At 41.6% G+C, this 19,442-nt stretch overlaps 1 protein-coding gene across 2 annotated transcripts in view; it reads right to left on the bottom strand.

The window, feature by feature from the left end:
- Window positions 1–1,055: 1,055 nt before the first annotated feature.
- Window positions 1,056–19,442, bottom strand: part of LOC117971138 (casein kinase I) — a 31,318-nt gene continuing 12,931 nt past the window's right edge. For both annotated transcript variants that reach the window (XM_059016384.1, XM_059016385.1), the window contains exons 3-11: window positions 19,393–19,442; window positions 18,589–18,737; window positions 16,144–16,372; window positions 13,908–14,078; window positions 13,302–13,450; window positions 9,104–9,296; window positions 6,982–7,121; window positions 5,101–5,166; window positions 1,056–4,707 (exon numbers count right to left, since the gene is read on the bottom strand). The exon at window positions 19,393–19,442 is cut by the window's right edge and continues 61 nt beyond it. In XM_059016384.1, the coding sequence (XP_058872367.1) occupies window positions 5,134–5,166; window positions 6,982–7,121; window positions 9,104–9,296; window positions 13,302–13,450; window positions 13,908–14,078; window positions 16,144–16,372; window positions 18,589–18,737; window positions 19,393–19,442 (1,114 nt within the window). In that variant the 3' untranslated portion in view covers window positions 1,056–4,707; window positions 5,101–5,133. The remainder of the gene's footprint in view (window positions 4,708–5,100; window positions 5,167–6,981; window positions 7,122–9,103; window positions 9,297–13,301; window positions 13,451–13,907; window positions 14,079–16,143; window positions 16,373–18,588; window positions 18,738–19,392) is intronic.

Raw genomic sequence — 19,442 nt, 5'->3', positions numbered from 1 at the left:
TGTAGAAAACAGAAAGCATTGATTAGAGGAGAAACCTCAAAATGGAGCGAGGTAACCAGTGGAGTACCACAGGGATCAGTATTAGGTCCTCTGCTATTCCTAATCTACATTAATGATTTAGATTCTGGTATAGTAAGCAAACTCGTTAAATTTGCAGATGACACAAAAATAAACACTGTTGCAGCAGCAAAGGTCATTCAAAATTATCTAGACAGCATTCAGAACTAGGCAGACATGGCAAATTACATTTAATAGAGAAAAGTGAAAGGTACTGCACGCAGGCAATAAAAATGTGCATTATAAATATCATACGGGAGATACTGAAATTGAAGGAGGAATTTATGAAAAAGACCTAGGAGTTTATGTTGACTCAGAAATGTCTTCATCTAGACAATGTGGGGAAGCTATAAAAAAGGCCAACAAGATGCTTGGATATATTGTGAATAGTGTTGAATTTAAATCAAGGGAAGCAATGTTAAAACTTTACAATGCATTAGTAAGACCTCATCTAGAATATTGACTCTGTTCAGTCTTGAATAAAGAAGACTACGCGTGATCTGATTCAAGCATTCAAAATTCTAAAAGGTACTGACTGTCGACCCAAGGGACTTTTTCAACCTGAAAACAGAAACAAGGACCAGGGGTGGGTCACAAATGGAGATTAGATAAAGGGGCATTCAGAACAGAAAATAGGAAGCACTTTTTTTTTTTTTTACACAGAGAATCGTGAGGGTCTGGAACCAACTCCCCAGTAATGATGTTGAAGATGACACCCTGGGATCCTTCAAGAAGCTGCTTGATGAGATTCTGGGATCAATAAGCTACTAACAACCAAACAAGCAAGATGGGCTGAATGGCCTCCTCTCGGTTGTAAACTTCGGTTTGTGAACTTGGTTGTTCTTCTTATGTTCTTATACCTTTGTAAATAAAGTATTCATCGATACAACACATTCTTACACCCCTAATCTATCTATATACTATATACACTATCTATATACACAAACACACACACAGAAAAAAACAAATCAGTTTCAAAGCAAAAATCAGAATTGGTGTGGTTTTTTATATTTTTTTATTACTTCATAAAATATACACAAATACTGTTGTAAATAAAGTTAAACAGTGTTAAACAAAGAACTGTACAAGATTCACCACGCAATACACAAGGAGTGTGTCCTGGCTGGGCAAGGATGCGTCACTCAGTCAAACGGGATCATTAAACAAAAATAATTAAAAACACGATGCTAAAAGTAACCTGTTCAGGTTCAAATACAATGTAAATCCTGCAGAATTTGACTTTGCCTATAAAATATGGACTACATTGAATAAATATACTCCACCCCCACTCATCTCTTTGTTTTCTGCAGGCTAGAGGGTTTGGCGCGTTTCCTGTATACAGCAGGCAATGCACGAGTCCATTTAGTTCTGATGTTTGCTACTCGCCTTATCATTGTGGAGCTGAATTTTCTTCAATTTAACAATAAATGGGGTCAACAAGTGTGCCGAAACACCTGCAAAATTTCAACCAGTGTTAATGCTGTTAAATGTTGGTTCTTTCATTTACTGCAGGTTTCACTGTTCCAGATCAGCACTAATCTTAGCCAACTTTAACAGCAGGTATTCCAATGGTAAATCAAGGACGGCGAAACCAGGCACCAACTTCTAAACAACCACTCATTTTCAGTGGTGTTCAATTTATCAAAAGATTGATAAAATAAATGCAAAAAGCAAAAAAAAAAAAAAAAAGTGCGTTTTGGTGTGTCCTCGGTTTGAATTGCCTGGGTGTGTATGAAATGGGAACAGGGTTGGATATCCATTGTGCCGAGTTCATAATGTCACACCTGCCAATCAGAGTCTATATGATATGTGTTGAAGTCATAGTGCAGAACACCACAGCAGTACTGCACTGCATCAAATCATTTCTGTAACAAGTCATGTACTGTAACATAAAATAATGCTTCATACCCACCAAACCTTGTGAAGATACCCAGATAAATAAAACCGATGATTTAAATAAAAACCTGTTTTAACAGAAGTAATTTGATAGATACCTATACATCTATAAATATGTAAAATACAAATTGGAGTGGTTGTATTACTCATTCTTCTGGTCACTTAAATCATGAAAAAAACAAGGCAGTTCAAAATAACAATACCAGCAACAGTATGACAGCATCCCGTTTCCCAAATAAACTCTCTCATGTTTCTCATTTTTTTTAACCCCCCCGTAACATCTTAAAACATCACGTTTGGCTTACACAGAGAGGAAAAAAAAAAAAGCTTGTATTTACACTGAAGTAAAAAAATTCACCCTTAAACCCCCCACAAAAAAGTATTCAAATTATAAAGTGAATTATAAACAACAACATGACGGGGTAAATAAATAAGAATCCGTGGGTTAAATAGAAAAAAAGTCAGTGCAGCAAATTTCAAGGTCACTGTTTTCCATTTAAAAACAGTCTCTTGTTTTTTGCCCCCTCTCCCTCAATCACTGACAATCCTGTTGCACTGAGATTCAGGCCTTTAAAACAAAGACGTTTGCTACATTGAAATACAAGCCACTAAACTACCAGCTGATTCACACAGGTGTTATGTCACGTGCATCAGTATGGGATTGCACAGAAGGTGAAGGTGCAGCTGCATTTACAAATGGGTTCTTGGCATTGAAAAGTGCAACACTGGGGTGTCACATTTGACCAAGTTTGAGCTCAAAATTGCCTTTGGGTTTAGCACCAACATTTAAAAAAAAAAAAAATACAATATTCAAATAAAAAAAAAAAAAAGGGTTAAAATGATTCAAACAAAAAAGGTCAGTTTTTTGTGTTTGTTTCTTACTGGTGTCATTTCAAAGTGTGTCAATTATTGCAGCCTGAGTTTAAATAAAACGATATGCAGTGCAAGGTGAATTAAGAAACACGAATGACACTTCTGCATATGCATATACAATAGTGGATTTGAAAGAGCTTGACTTACAGTTTCCAATATATTAGTTAAAATGTCGTAGTCTAAATACCATGAATTTTGCCCTCCTATAATGCAGCAAATGTCTTTAAAAGGGCAACACAAAGAGCATGGGACCCACAACCATATAAATCCTTTATTTTCATTAAAAGCAGCAAAATTTGGAGGGGCGGGACTTTTTTGCCATCAAATGCTGTGTTAATGCTATGTAATGCAGTGCTGTGTGAGAATGGAGAGCTTCTCAAATGCGGGTTCAGGGGGTGTTCAAATGGTTTTGTTACAGGGCTCTGGTGAGTGACAATCATCTCAATCATACACAATTAAGTTTGCACTTCACAGCCCATTAAGGATCACTAACCAAGCCTGAAACCATAGATGAATACATTGCTGATGCTTCCTGTAATGGTCTAGATGCATTCAGGTCATGTGTCCTATTGTTCCTGTACTGTAGGTCACATGAATCTGATTTTCTTTTTTTTAGTATCGTATATCTTCACATTAACACCGCTGTGTATTTTAAATTGCCTAAAACAGCTGCAGCGTTTATTCAAGGGCAGCGTGTATTGGAAGTACTGCGGTTGGAGAGCAAAGACCTTCAATGTCCACTATGGTCAATGCGTCCTGCTTATTTGCTTCTTGTTGAATGCAGTGTTTATTGGAGGGTGGCGTCTCTTACAAATCTGGTGACAGCATGGTTAATGTGAGGATATACCATGCTGCTGTGCTCATGCTACACTGCAGCTGCTTCCCCATGGAGGGGTGCTGCACGGTCACGACAACACACAGCGCCGGGACTTCTGGATGGGGACTTACTTTAACCATTTGCCTTCCACCCTCCATCATTTAATTTGCATGTAACAATCACGAGCCAGGTAGCCACACAGACACAGGCACACCAACGAAAGCACTCATGCATCGGGGAGCACAAAAACATGGCTGTTGGATACAACATTTTTTACAGCAATTTGGACTGAAGTCTTTCACTTGAGTGAAAGTATTTACCAGAACTGTATAGTCTCTATATACACACACTCTACCACGGAGCACCTTCTAGTTCTGGGTGATACATTGAGTGTGTGTCAATCTGAATTCACACAACCACTCAGGATCTTCATGTGTGTTGTGACTGCAGACCAAACATGTGTCTTGTTTAAATACTGCAGAATTCATCAATGGAAGTTGTTTGAAATCCCATCGTTTCATACAATTTTAAACAGTTGATGTAGGCCAATACTGGTCATAAGTCACGACATTCGTTTTTGATGCTTGTACTGTATAAAGATGAAAAAAAAAAAACAAGACATGCACTGACGGAAATAAAACCTTGCACAAAAAGCTTTCCTTACTCACTCGCACAAGAGAAAAACTTATGTCCATTTAAAAAAAAACAAAAAAAAGAACCCTTCTCCTATTCACACAGGCTTCTTGTAGCAGTGAGTGATAACTGTCCTCCAAGAACACCTACTGTACTCCCCTAAACTACTGAACTAACACGTCTAAGTTCTCTTCCTTCAGTTCAAAAATGTGCACAAGTGAAATAAGCTGCTTCTCTGCTGTCCCCCTCCCCTCCCACTGCGTGTGGTGTCACTCGCGACTGTGGAGGAGGGCTCTCCATTCTTCTTTCCGGATCTTGTTCTCTGCTCAGGTGAGTAAGCTGCTCCTCTATTGGGATTAAAAACACTTGACCTCGTCGTTTATCCACTTGCAAAATAAAAAACTGGCAAAAAACTAATCATGGCCGCAACGCTGCAAGAGAGAGACAGTGAGAGAGAAAAAAAAAATGACTGTGGACCCTTGTGCAAATTTAAAGGCCGAATTTACCTACAGTTTAAATACGTTTTAATTTCCTGCTGTGATCCACATGGACTTGGCAGGTTTATTGAAGTCAACAGGTGCAGGAGTTTGAACAAATCAGACCCCTGCTACACCTGCTCTGAGCGGATCACACTTGAATCCGTCTGCCCTGCGAGTCGGGAGGTTGACTGTTATTCATGCAGCTACAATGTGTTCCTACTGAATCATTTCAATATGCTTGATTGATGGTAGTTCGGAAACAGAAGACTGGGTGCAGGACTTCTGCACAGTGAATAAAGCTAATTTTTTTTATATGTATATTTTTTTATACATAAGATTCCTCACCTAAACGCCTTCCCTGGTGCCACAGTGCCTCCCTCACTTTCCCAGGTGCTCAAATGGCATACTGGCCTGAGGAGAGAAAGAAAGAATGAATGAATGAACCAGTGCACGCAAACACTCCATTACCTTGGACTACATAAATCTGTAGTTTAAATATTACAAAAATTGTATGAAAATCCAGGTTTATTGGAATATGCCCAAATGTTTACAAAAGGTGGGAAAATATTCATGGAAATTCAAGGTAAGTAGTGTTCACCTTGCCATTCCATTCAACACAACAGGATGAGATGCATTTATTACACTGTGTAGAGTGTGACAGACGATCAGTGCAGAAGTCCACATTTTGAAGGAGACCCTTAAGTGTGATTTGAATTGTATTCAGATCATTCATCAAATGGGTTGTCACTGGAATCCTAGCAACATTGACACGATACTGTCTTATTTATTTCTTAGCAGACACCCTTATCCAGGGTGACTTACAATTGTTACAAGATATCACATTATTTTTACATACAAATTACCCATTTATACAGTTGGGTTTTTACTGGAGCAATCTAGGTAAAGTACCTTGCTCAAGGTACAGCAGCAGTGTCCCCCACCTGGGATTGAACCCACGACCCTCCGGTCAAGAGTCCAAATCCCTAACCACTACTCCACACTGCTGCCCACATGGTCTATAGTCCATCTCCAGTGCTGGATTAAGTTGATGAGGGTCTTTCACGTAATAGAAAGTGCTGCCAAGTCTTCTAGAAGTGGTGATTTTAGTAAGATCACCACATTTAAAAAGGACAAACAAATGATCAGTACTTCTCTAGTAAACTTTATTTTTGATAGCTTTGGGATTTTGAGTTTGGTTTTCTTCATGTGAATGCAGGAGATTTATGAACTACTGCATCCTGGTACCGTTGCTGTAGATTCATAGGGTCTGATTGCAACAAGAGTGAGTGTGAACCAGAGCAGAGCGAAGGGACGAGGAGGAGCGTGTGAACCAGAGCACAGCGAAGGGACGAGGAGGAGCGTGTGAACCAGAGCAGAGCGAAGGGACGAGGAGGAGCGTGTGAACCAGAGCAGAGCGAAGGGACGAGGAGGAGCGTGTGAACCAGAGCAGAGCGAAGGGACGAGGAGGAGCGTGTGAACCAGAGCAGAGCGAAGGGACGAGGAGGAGCGTGTGAACCAGAGCACAGCGAAGGGACGAGGAGGAGCGTGTGAACCAGAGCACAGCGAAGGGACGAGGAGGAGGAGCGTGTGAACCAGAGCACAGCGAAGGGACGAGGAGGAGCGTGTGAACCAGAGCACAGCGAAGGGACGAGGAGGAGGAGCGTGTGAACCAGAGCACAGCGAAGGGACGAGGAGGAGGAGCGTGTGAACCAGAGCACAGCGAAGGGACGAGGAGGAGGAGCGTGTGAACCAGAGCACAGCGAAGGGACGAGGAGGAGGAGCGTGTGAACCAGAGCACAGCGAAGGGACAAGGAGGAGGAGCGTGTGAACCAGAGCACAGCGAAGGGACGAGGAGGAGGAGCGTGTGAACCAGAGCACAGCGAAGGGACGAGGAGGAGGAACGTGTGAACCAGAGCACAGTGATCAGGTGCCAGGACGCAGCAGCAGAAAGAGTAGTCTTTGCTTGTGCTTTTATACTTCAAATTTGGAATATGCAGATATCTCAAAAATAACAAAAAGATCAACACACCACGCAGCCATGCCTTTACCAGGGGATACACTCTGGGGTCCCTGTGCTCCCCTGACTGTATGACTCCCCCTGCACACCACACTGCCGTGATAATATTGCTTGTGCTAATAAGAGGCAAGAAAAACTCCTTTAATTTAACCAGCAGCAGTAAAAACCCCACTACTGTACCAGGGAGAGCAGAGGCCCAGTTACGTTACCTGCGAGGCTGCGATCCGGGACACTTCTTGTCTTGCCGTCAGGTCAGAAGAGGAGACGTTGGCCGGAGCGCCGCGGTGCAAGCGCATGCTGACCTTCCTCTCCCGCTCGGCACGGGATACAGCACGGGGAGAGGTGTTACCTGAGAGAGACGAGGCAGGAGACTTTCACAGCAAGCACATGGAGTGGGTTCCAAGAGCAGGTTACTAGCATTCACCCCAAGACACAGCTACAAATTCAAAGCAGTCACATACAGAGGATCCTCAAATATGTGTTCATGTTCATTCAATGTCATTGGACTGTTCCCAAAGGCAATTTCTACGAGAGTCCACAGTAAGTTCCACTTTTCCTGAAATTAGAGCTCGATAAACATTAGGGCTGTGTTCGAAGATTCCTTCGCTAGCCAGGAATGCAAAGGTAGTTTTAAACCTTCAAAGGTTCGTCAGGTGGCATTCACGCACTGTTTTTTTGTTAACAGAAACTGTTTGACAATGTGTGAATACTATAAAATCCGTGGCTCTCAAAGTGGGGGACGCAGACTGTATCCTATTTTTATTTATTTATTTATTTTTTTTAATTACAGCGCATCTTATCCTAGGCTATACAGGCTGTTTTAATTGGCTTGCCAATAATACTTCCACTAATAAGAGGGTTATACAGTACATGTAGCGATCTCGTCCTCTGTCAGACTAGTACACAGAACATGTTAAAGAAGCGCTGGTCAAGGGAAATAATGTGTCAGATGTCAAAGTGATGAAGTCGATTTGCTTGAAAACACTAAAAAGTAGACTGGACATTTCCATCAATGGATGTAAAAAAATGTGGAATTGATGATGCGATCAGAAACCCAGAGGCACTGTAAACTGCACCTGCTACTGTAGTAGGACTCTATTTTTTTGTTTTATGTTAAACATTTATGTTTAAAAGTAACAGCCAAAATGGTTTGTGTCAGACTTGTGAAAGTCCGTTATTGTCGATATGTTGTAGATACGACTATTAGTGCTAGCATCGTGCAGGTATTGCCAAGTCCAGGAACAAAACAAAAACCTTCAAATAAATTAGATCGGCACCATATAAACCTGAGCTGATTTTGCCAGTGCTTGCTCGTCTATTAACCAGTTTGAAAGATTTTGAAGCAAATAAAAGCAAGGTCTCACAGTTGGTAGCAATCGTCTTTCTTGTACTCCCAATATTGTTTCACCTTGCTACTCTTAGCTCTCTCTCCTGACAAAGGATCTCTCCTGACTTTTATAGTTTGTGGCTGGAGCCCAAATAAATCAATAATTAACAATTACTCAATTAAGGCTCCAGCCACATTCTCTAACCCTCTCCCTGCCGATCCAAAACACACAAACGCAAACTCATATTAATAATTAAAAAGGAACAAATACCATTTCAGGTTATTCACTGGACTTGAACTGCTTAAATTTCATTAAAAAATGGAAAAATGGGGGTGTTCTAAAACTTTTGACTGGTAGTGTGTATATATATATATATATATATATATATATATATATATATATATATATATCACACACACATATATATATATATACATTATATATATATATATATATATATATATATATATACACACACACACATATATATTGTATATATATATATATATATATACACATATATATACACATATATATCTATATATCTATATATCTATAAAAAAAAAAACTCTGCAGGAACCTTGCATGTAAAATAGGATTTTCAATCAAACATAAACAAGTAGCTATGGTGACGTCACCAGTAAATTATGAAAATTCGTACCACTGAAGGTTCGAACCCTCCTTCGGTAATGTGTTTTCCGAACCTTCGAAGGTCAAAATGTACCCTTCGTTGCAGCCCTAATAACCATGACAGACGGAAGGAACTACCTTCCACTATACATTCCCCGAGATTTGGATTCTCTTGATAACTTAACCAAGAATTGTATTGTACCCCTACACTCCCCCGACTGTATGACTCCCCTACACACCATACGACGTGCCTTTACCAGGGGAGACCCTCTGGGACCCCTGCACACTACAGTGCTGTGCCTTTAAAAGCGGAGACACTAAGAGACCCCGGCACTCCACTGACTACAACATCAGACACATGCACTGTACTCACCGGACTGCTGTATCCTGGAGGCCGGTGTCGACATGACTGGTTCTGGTCCGGTGCGGACCCGGTTTCCTGCAGCCCCGGGGACTGGGCCGGGGGGTAGCGCTCGGGCTGCAGAGCTCCGTGTCTGAACAATGCGCTCCTCTCTTTCGTGCTCTCTCCTCTCCCTGTCCCCCTCCTCCGGAGTGCGGCCAGCACCCTACAGACACAAACACACAATTAGACAAGGAGCTACTGCAGCACCACATTAAAACACCATCAAGAGATACACAGCAGTGCACTGAAGCACCACATTAACACTGGTTTACAGAGGTACTGTAAAATGGAATACTGTACTAACATGAAATAAAAAGTATCAATGACAAACTATTTGAACACTTTAAAATCTCCTACAGTACAAAGCGTAAAAGTACCATGTAATTCAAGGATTGAATTAACTTGCATTTCTTTCTCATGAAGTAAACAATGATTGTACTGTGCCGTACCCACGGGACCCGTGCATATTTACACAACAGACTTGATTATAAACTCAGAAAAGAAAAATCTCATGACTTAGTGCCGGACTGCAGTGTCACATTTCCATTGATTTTAAACAGACGAGGCTTACAAATCATGCTGGATTCCAGAATAGAGAGGTTCTGGATTGTAGAGGGGATCATGCCATTCATTTCAATAGGGATTGTAGAGGGGATCAGGCCCTTCATTTCAAGGGTATTTATCACCCCGCTGTATGGTACAAATTATAATTGAAATTTTGAAATGTTTGCACATGAAAAACCTGTTTGTATCTGCATCACTTATTAGGAGATTTCATGACACCTCTTGCACTATAACTTAATACATTGTGTGTACAGGGATAGAATTAAGACTCACACTGCATAGCACTGTGATCCATTCCTGTTTTCTTCACTAATCAAGCGGGAAGTAAAACTTGAAATAGGTGAATACAAATCAGGGTTCGACATTAACCATGGCCCGGCGGCCCGGGGCTGGTAGAGATCGCAGTTTGGTTGGTAGTTATGAAGCCCCACAGGCTCGACTGGCCCGTCACATTTAACTAGTATAACATACCTAGTGCACATGGCTTCCGTTTCATGAATCCAGGAAAATGGGCCAGTGTGCCAAAAAGCTGAAAACGAATTTACAAACCATTTTTTAAAAACATAACTACAAACTAATCCTAACTTTCCCGCCACACATCACATTTGTTGTACAGTCAGAATCGGAGACGGTGTACCGAAGTGCTGTGTTGGTTGGTACTCGTTCCCGCGACATGGCAAATCTTTTACTACAACTAATTTGATAAAACAGGAGCTTCATTTGTTGTGAATTCAACATTTCATTGACATCATATCCAGTCTCACAGTAAGATGTCCCAATGGATACCCAGATACGCGATCGAATTGTCTAACTTTTTGATTTGGGACCCCATGTGTTCAGATCAAAAATGCCATTCTCAATCTTTCCAGGACTTATTGGTATCACTCAGCAAGACTGGCACTGACTTGGGAGAGGCTACACAAGCGACGACGCTCTGAGAAGGATTGTTATTTTGTATTATGAATATTGTTTTAATAGCATTTATTATTAGGATTAGGGATGGACATTTCGAATAGTTTCCTATTTGAATACACAGGCTGCAACATTTTTGTGTATTCGATTACCCGAACTCTGGTCCCTTACACTCCCAAGAATAAAAGGCAAATGCGTGTGTACAAACAGACAGCATAACAGTGTAAGCCGGTAAAGTTTAGCTGGGTTCACAAAGTGTACAAACAATGTCCAAGACGAGATTTCTTCGTTCAATACCCTATTCCCTTAAGTTTTTCCTTTTGTTTACTGAATTAAAATACAGAACTCTATGAGCAGCAACGTCGCAGCGCGTATCTCTTCCAATTAAAGCAACAGTAGCACAATATTGCACAAACCAAATAATTATTGCTGTAGTGTATTCAGAATAAAATAACATATCATATAGCAACCTAAATATTCTGCATCTGTTTAATTAAATAATATTTATAACAATCTTAATAGTGAAAATGTTGTAACCTGGCCAAACAATAGAAAATACATTCCAACATTACAATAGTTTACCATCACTAATTACAACTAGCCATCAAGTACTGACATCAGATGAATCTAAGTTACTTTGTTTATTCAATAACCTGTAAATAATTCAAAACAAGGATACCTGGTTGTACTAAGAACATAAGAAAGTTTACAAACGAGGAGGCGGCCATTCAGCCCATCTTGCTCGTTTGGTTGTTAGTAGCTTATTGATCCCAGAATCTCATCAAGCAGCTTCTTGAAGGATCCCAGGGTGTCAGCTTCAACAACATTACTGGGGAGTTGGTTCCAGACCCTCACAATTCTCTGTGTAAAAAAGTGCCCCCTATTTTTTGTTCTGAATGCCCCTTTATCTAATCTCCATTTATGACCCCTGGTCCTTTTTTCAAGTCAAAGTAGTCCCCCAGGTTAAGATTGTCTATACCTTTTAGAATTTTGAATGTTTGAATCAGATCACCATGTAGTCCTCTTTGTTCAAGACTGAATAGATTCAATTCTTTTAGCCTGTCTGCATACGACATGCCATTTAAACCCGGAATAATTCTGGTTGCTCTTCTTTGCACTCTTTCTAGAGCAGCAATATCCTTTTTGTAACGAGGTGACCAGAACTGAACAATATTCTAGGTGAGGTCTTACTAATGCATTGTAGAGTTTTAACATTACTTCCCTTGATTTAAATTCAACACTTCTCACAATATATCCGAGCATCTTGTTAGCCTTTTTTTACTCTGCGTTGTTCTGCTTAACATTTAGTGTGTATTTATATTCATCATAATGTTAAATTACCTTTCAAATTTATATGTTATCCAAGTTTGGATTATTAGCACTTGCTATACACATTATTTTATTTCAGTTCACACAGTCAAAGTTCACCGGTGCCATGCTCCCAGAAGCTGTTTCACGACTAGCTAGTAACAGCTGCAGAAGCTGCTGTGTACAGCCATTACAGAGGAACTCAAAACAGGGATCTGTTAACATTAGCTAAAAGCAAGGCAATAAAATTGGCAACATTTTCAAAGAGAATACGATTACTGTAGAATGTTGCTATTACAAGCATTGCATAATTAATTAGGGTCCTTACGTTTAATATGCAAATAACAATGGGTTTAAGACTGACATAACACGTGTTAAGCATCAGCATTAAAAAAATAAGACGCGTTTGGTTTTTAGTAGCTAATGTATACTTTTTTTTTGTGTACTCAAATGTAATATGCTATTCAAATATTTCTTGTTTTATTTTCGTGTAATCGTGTATTTGACTACACTGACCCATCCCTAATTAGGATTATTATAATTCAGTTTTAGCAGTGCTGTGTCCATATGGTAACAGCCTGGTTGTGGGTTTGCTTGTGAAAAAATAAAGTATCATTTGTACACATACATTTTCAAATCTTGAATACAGTATTTTCTGACAACCCCACAAACGTGTGCATGTTAAATGGCTGAAGCAACATATTGAAAGGCTTTGTTTAGCCACTTTCTTTTGAGACGTGGGCTCTCATTGGTTATCATACACAGTTAGAAACATACTGAAAATAAAAACCATCATGAAAAAATATTTTAATAGATTGGGCCAGATAAAATTGCGTCCGGGCCAGTAAAAACACTAGCTCAGTGGCCCCCAAGAGGCCAGTAGTTAAATCAAAACGTAGAGCCCTGACAATGCAAGTCTTGTTGCCAACCCTGTGTGCGAATCTCGTGCTGAATTATGCCGGGTTTAAAAGGCATGTCGTATGCAGACAGGCTAAAAGAATTGAATCTGTTCAGTCTTGAACAAAGACAACTACGCGGTGATCTGATTCAAGCATTCAAAATTCTAAAAGGTATTGACAATGTCGGCCCAGAGGACTTTTTCAACCTGAAAAAAGAAACAAGGACCAGGGGTCACAAATGGAGATTAGATAAAGGGGCATTGAAAACAGAAAATAGGAGGCACTTTTTTACACAGAGAATTGTGAGGGTCTGGAACCAACTCCCCAGTAATGTTGTTGAAGCTGACACCCTGGGATCCTTCAAGAAGCTGCTTGATGAGATTCTGGGAACAATAAGCTACTAATGACCAAACGAGCAAGATGCCTGAATGGCCTCCTCTCGTTTGTAAACTATGCTCTTATGTGTGGAGGGAGGAGACACTCACGAATTTGAGCATGTTCCAGTCGAACACGTAATCGTAGGAGAAGCCCTGCCGGTGAAAGAGATTCCTGAAGAGCTGGCGCAGGTACGAGTAGTCAGGCTTGTCATCGAAGCGCAGCGAGCGGCAGAAATTCAGATAGGTGGAGAACTCCGCTGCAGAGACACCATGCAAAACATTCAGGGAACTTTCACCCACAAGGAGACATCTAAAGTTTATTTCACTATTTAAACAAACAAACAAAACAAAAAACTTGTACTGCACCCTGCCCTGGGATTCAGAACTACCCCCAAATTAGTATATTGAAAATGATCCAGGAGTTTCAGCAGTGTTTTCTACCTACAGTACAACTACCGACTGTCCCTGCAGTGTTTTCAAACCCATTTCAACTCTTAAATAGGAGCCATAATGAACAGTCCCGGTCTAAAACATGGGAAACAAGACTTGTATACAAAAAAATGCATTGTCGTTCAGGTTTTACCCTGGAATGATATAAATGTATCATTATCTGACAGACCATCTGTTTTCACATTCATGAAGCTCATTCTTATTGTAATGAAGTTTAATCCCCCCGCAGCCCCTCCCGCCCAGTAGGGGGCACCGTGTACTCACAGGAGTAGCCCTTGCAGAGCACCTCGATGGGGGTGGACATTTTCTTCTCACTGATGCGCTCGTACTTCTGTCTCTTGGTAGCTGCCTTCAGGCCCTGCCAGGGCAGGGAGCCCAGGTTGAAATACATGAGGACGTATCCCAGGGACTCCAGATCATCACGCCTGGACTGCTCTGCAACAGACAGAGAGCAAGGGGCTGGCTTTACACACAACATGAATGAATGCACTGCTCTGCAACACAGACAGAGAGCAAGGGGCTGGCTTTACACACAACATGAATGAATGCACTGCTCTGCAACACAGACAGAGAGCAAGGGGCTGGCTTTACACACAACATGAATGCATGCACTGCTCTGCAACACAGACAGAGAGCAAGGGGCTGGCTTTACACACAACATGAATGAATGCACTGCTCTGCAACACAGACAGAGAGCAAGGGGCTGGCTTTACACACAACATGAATGAATGCACTGCTCTGCAACACAGACAGAGAGCAAGGAGCTGGCTTTACACAATACAACAGGAATTAATGCACAAACGAGAGGAGGCCATTCGGCACATCTAAAGGATTCCAGTGATTCAACATGACGAGGCAGCCCATTCCATCCTCGCACTACTGTGTGAAGTGTTTCCTTGCCTTTGTCCCATATCTGTCACCACTTAATATAAGATAGACACACACACAGGGGATGGAAATTAGACTTCCGTTGCATTGCAGTTTGATCCATTACTGGTTTTGCGAAGAGTTTCATGAAAGACACCCCTGAGCTTGTTACCTATAAATTGTAGCTAATCAATCTGGTAGCAAACCTGGAATGGGTGAAGCCCCAAGCAGTCTTATTGCCACCCCAGCACACACACAGACAACCTAAGTGAAGTAACAAACACAACTGGAATAGGAGACAAGGTGGTTAAAAAGCTATACAAAGCTAAAAATCAACCTGCTCAACCTAACCAGTAACAAACCTCTCCTGCCACGCAAATACACATGCAATAGGAGGCGCTGATCGGGCGGATTCACCATTCCAAGTGAAACGAGTGAAGAAATAGCTGCTTGGGTTTGTGAGGATCACTGCTGTTATTAGACTCTGTGGTGAACAGCGATCCACACAAGCCTTTATCACTTGTTTAACTCAAAATGGTGAATTAGCTCAATCAACCCCAATGACTCACCTGTGGAGAGCTTGATCAGGATATTCTGTCTGTGCAGCTCTAGTGTCTACTATGGAAGATTAGACAACCACAAGCACAATATGTACATGTACAACTATACAGTGAGAGACAGGGACGCACAGACAGGCACCTCCACATACTGTATCTACAGTGAGAGACAGGGACGCACAGACAGGCACCTCCACATACTGTATCTACAGTGAGAGACAGGGACGCACAGACAGGCACCTCCACATACTGTATCTACAGTGACAGACAGGGACGCACAAACAGGCACCTACCTCCACATAGCCCCAGATTCTGACACCGGTTAACAGATTTTTTTTTTTTTTTTTTAACAAAGCAAGGGAAAGCGCGGTCTTGAGTTTACACACATCAGGGATTACAGGGGTGGAAATAAGACTCCTGTTGCATAGCTGTTTGACACATGCCTGTTTTTACGATGAGTTTACGAAGACACACCTGTACATTGGCTAATCAAGCCTGTATTAATCTGGAATGGGTGAAACTGCTATGCTATAGGAATCTTATTTCCATCCCTGGATTACCACTCATAATAAAGGGGGCAATACAATCTGGATAAAATGCAGGATACAGACTGATCAAATCCATCGTGTGTGTAACTGGTGACCACTAATGTACACTTGCCTTGCTGAGACCTGGCTCAGGTGTGTGTGTGTTAGAGTTGAGCTCGGAAGCCCATCAGGACGTGAAGCGGCGCTGTTTCAGTACAGTGCGTGCTCGTGTGCAGCTCTTACCGATGCCCAGGTGTGTGTGTTTGAGAGAGTTGAGCTCGAAAGCCCATCAGGATGTGAAGCGGTGTTGTTTCAGTACAGTGCGTGCTCGTGTGCAGCTCTTACCGAGGCCCAGGTGTGTGTGTTTGAGAGAGTTGAGCTCGAAAGCCCATCAGGACGTGAAGCGGTGCTGTTTCAGTACAGTGCGTGCTCGTGTGCAGCTCTTACCGATGCCCAGGTGTGTGTGTTTGAGAGAGTTGAGCTCGAAAGCCCATCAGGATGTGAAGCGGTGTTGTTTCAGTACAGTGCGTGCTCGTGTGCAGCTCTTACCGATGCCCAGGTGTGTGTTGATGGAGGCGTATCTGGCGGTGCCGGTGAGGTTCTTGTTCTCGCGGTAGGGGATGTGCTGGTGTGTCCGGGCGTCCCGGTATTTCTTGGCCAGGCCGAAGTCGATGATGTAAACCAGGTTGCCCTTCTTCCCCAGCCCCATCAGGAAGTTGTCCGGCTTCACGTCCCTGTGAATGAAGTTCTTGGAATGGATGTACTCGATCCGGCTGATCTGGAGACAGAGAATCACAAGAAACGAACACGGAGCTGACATTCATTCTGTCAAAACTATATCTCAAAATTCTTTCAATTTGAATTAGCTAGCACAAGCCATTTTTACAGTTGAAATAAACCCATTGACATACCATCAGTTACAGTTAAAATAAACCCAGTGACACACCATCAAATTACATTTTAAAAGAGTTCAATCCTCTTCTGTACAGTAGAATGTGCTTTGTTTATTTCTCATTCATGCATTGGTTTCCTTTGCATCTTTGTGATCCAGTCATTAAGAAATCCTGTTCCATGAACGCAGCCATTTGTTTGTTACCTATAGACACTGGGGCTCCTCAAGCTCATAAATAATGCTACGATTGTCATGGAAATTGTGAATTTGGATAAAGTCTATGACATTTTGGAAATGGATGTAAACATACATTTGATTAGGCACTTCCTTTATTTACTTTCAAAAACGCAGTGTCATGCACTGAAAATACAAATCTGCGGGTATCTCACATTTATGTGCAGCTATGCAGGTCAGTCAATAAGATTTGCAGCTGAGAAAGCAAGCAAGTGTGTAAATGAGTGGAGAGGACGTTTTTGGAGTGAAAATGAGGTGAAAAAAATGGTGACAGAAAGTGCGAGCAAAGTGAAAAATATCCAAAGGGGACATTTCATTAAAGTGGTGGCAGGATGTTTTGTACACATGTTCCTGTGGATTACATGCTGAAAGCGCTTTGCATAAACGGAAGCTACAAGCCGTTGAATCGGCAGAAGGAAAGACAGCGATAAGTATGAAAACTGGTGAGTGAGCTGTTTTCTGTAAAGACAGAAGAACAAATGCATCAGAGAACAGAAGAAGCTACAGACTTGAAGGCTTTCTGCACCGCTAATATTCCACTTCACGTCCTGGGATAAACAGCCATCTGGGAAGCTCTCCGAAAAACACTGCGGTCATACCTTGTTCAGATCAACTGAGAAACATGTAATTACAAAAGCTTTTTCAAAGTCATGTAAATGACCTGAAGGATCGATTGAATGAGTGTCTGGGACTAGTCTTGTAGCAGATGAAACAGATGCTGAAGGCCGCTATGTAATGACTACCATGCGATTCTTTTGCAGACACCAGGGCGCGAAATAACCCACGTCAATTACCGCAGTGCCCAAGCTGCTTGCTGCAATGCCTCCCAACTTAAAAAGAAAAAAAAAAAAAAAAAAAACACAAACGGCAAAAGTTGCCTGTATGCCTGCCTGTCATTGCCGCCGGTGTCCCTCAGCACCAGCACATCCCATCTAACACCCACTCACAAACTTGCTCAGCGTCAGCTGGCCCGTTCTGTCACAATTCAATTGAATTCAGTCTAATCTCATCCTGCGAGAATTGCTCATCATCATAATAAATGTATTATTGTTGACATTCCTTTTACTGCGCACCTCCCAGCACTAAGCCCCGAGAAAGATGCACTGTATCATTGGTTAATGACGGGCAAACAGAGGGAGGGACGCTGTTATACCGAGCTCAATATGACCGTGCCTCCAGGAATTTTTCAATCACACGTGTTCACTGTCAGTGTCGTTCTCTTGTGTTAGATTTAGGTTTTGCCTTTCTGCCCCTATAACTGCCTTGGTGCCCCTGAATTTCCACGCCCAACGAAGGCAACATTGCCTTGCCCTTCTTGACCTTCACATCATGCCGAGACACTTCAAGTTCAAGCCGACACAGGGAGGGGAGTTTGGAACTTCAGTCTCTTAATAGACTTTTTGTTTAGAGCACATAAACTTTAAAACTGCGAGTCAAGCAGTGGTGGAATCAGTTCAGAAGTATGGAACTCCTTTTGGAATGGACAATGCTGCATATATGACTAAACCCTGGGAGCGAAGTCTTTCTGAATCAGTGCATGCAACTTGCATATGACACGGCTGCTCAACCTAGTCACGATAGTTTGGAAAAACGTTTGGAAAAGTAAAGGAACTCGTCACTGCTGTAAAACAGGCATTCACTGCCCTGCCCGGTTCCACCAATCCCTGCAGGAAAAGATAGTAGCCTTAATAAAACCTGGAACTGCCATGCAATACAAGTCTTATTTCCATCCTGGAAATGTTTCAACGTTTGAATATTCAAATATTTGACCCAGAATTATTTTTTCACTGAGGCAAGCCCCTGCCTAAATTGTGGTGTTCTTTGTGCATTGCTTGTTCTTTGTGAATAATTGTATGCAAAGGCTTTACCATCTGGTCAGCGAGGAGCAGGACAGTCTTCAGGCTGAACTTGCGAGAGCAGAAGTTGAAGAGGTCCTCTAGACTGGGACCCAGCAGCTCCATTACCATCACATTGTAATCCCCCTCCGCACCACACCACTTAATAGAGGGGATTCCCACTGAAACAGAGAGAGTGTGTCAGGGCAATGTGAAAGCGCACACGCTAGACTGAAGTTTATTCACTTCATGTATTTCTATCATGTCTTGTGCAGTTAAGGGATGTTGAGCTTGTAGCATTAAGTGAGTCTGCAGGAACACTACCTTAGCATAGGTTAGTTTTATGTCAAACTACTTAAGGACATTCGTATACATTTCTCAAAAAAAAAATTGTTTAAATATGTTTATTTATTTATTTATTTATTTATTTATTTATTTATTTATTTAAAACAGTGAATAAGTTCAATTTGACGACAACATGGCCTAACAGCGAATGAAACAGATTAGTGTATTATCGAATGGTGAAATAGAGGCAGTGCTATGTACGTATGTAATACTGGTCTGCAGTTTGGAGTGCAGTTGTCTTTCCTAGACCTGTATGCAGGTCTACAGTGCCAAGTTGAATATAAACAAAATGTGTTTTTAGCTCGAGATTTCCTCAAGAAGACTTACCCAGTTTTGAAGCCAGATTATATCAATCGCAGTAACAGTTGAAACATTCAATAAAATAAAGAACTATTCCATTACAATAGAGCAGTGCATTGCATTCCTCATTTTAAAGTGAACTGTAAAGAACGTAGCGCAGGATCTCCTGGCTGTGCCGCTGCAGACTCTCACCTCCGCCCTGCATCATCTTGTAGAACTTGCTCTCTATGTGTAGCTGGGGG

The sequence above is a fragment of the Acipenser ruthenus genome, chromosome 53 (genome assembly GCF_902713425.1).
Source record: "Acipenser ruthenus chromosome 53, fAciRut3.2 maternal haplotype, whole genome shotgun sequence".
NCBI lineage: Eukaryota > Metazoa > Chordata > Actinopteri > Acipenseriformes > Acipenseridae > Acipenser > Acipenser ruthenus.
This window is presented reverse-complemented; position numbering and strand designations above follow the sequence as displayed.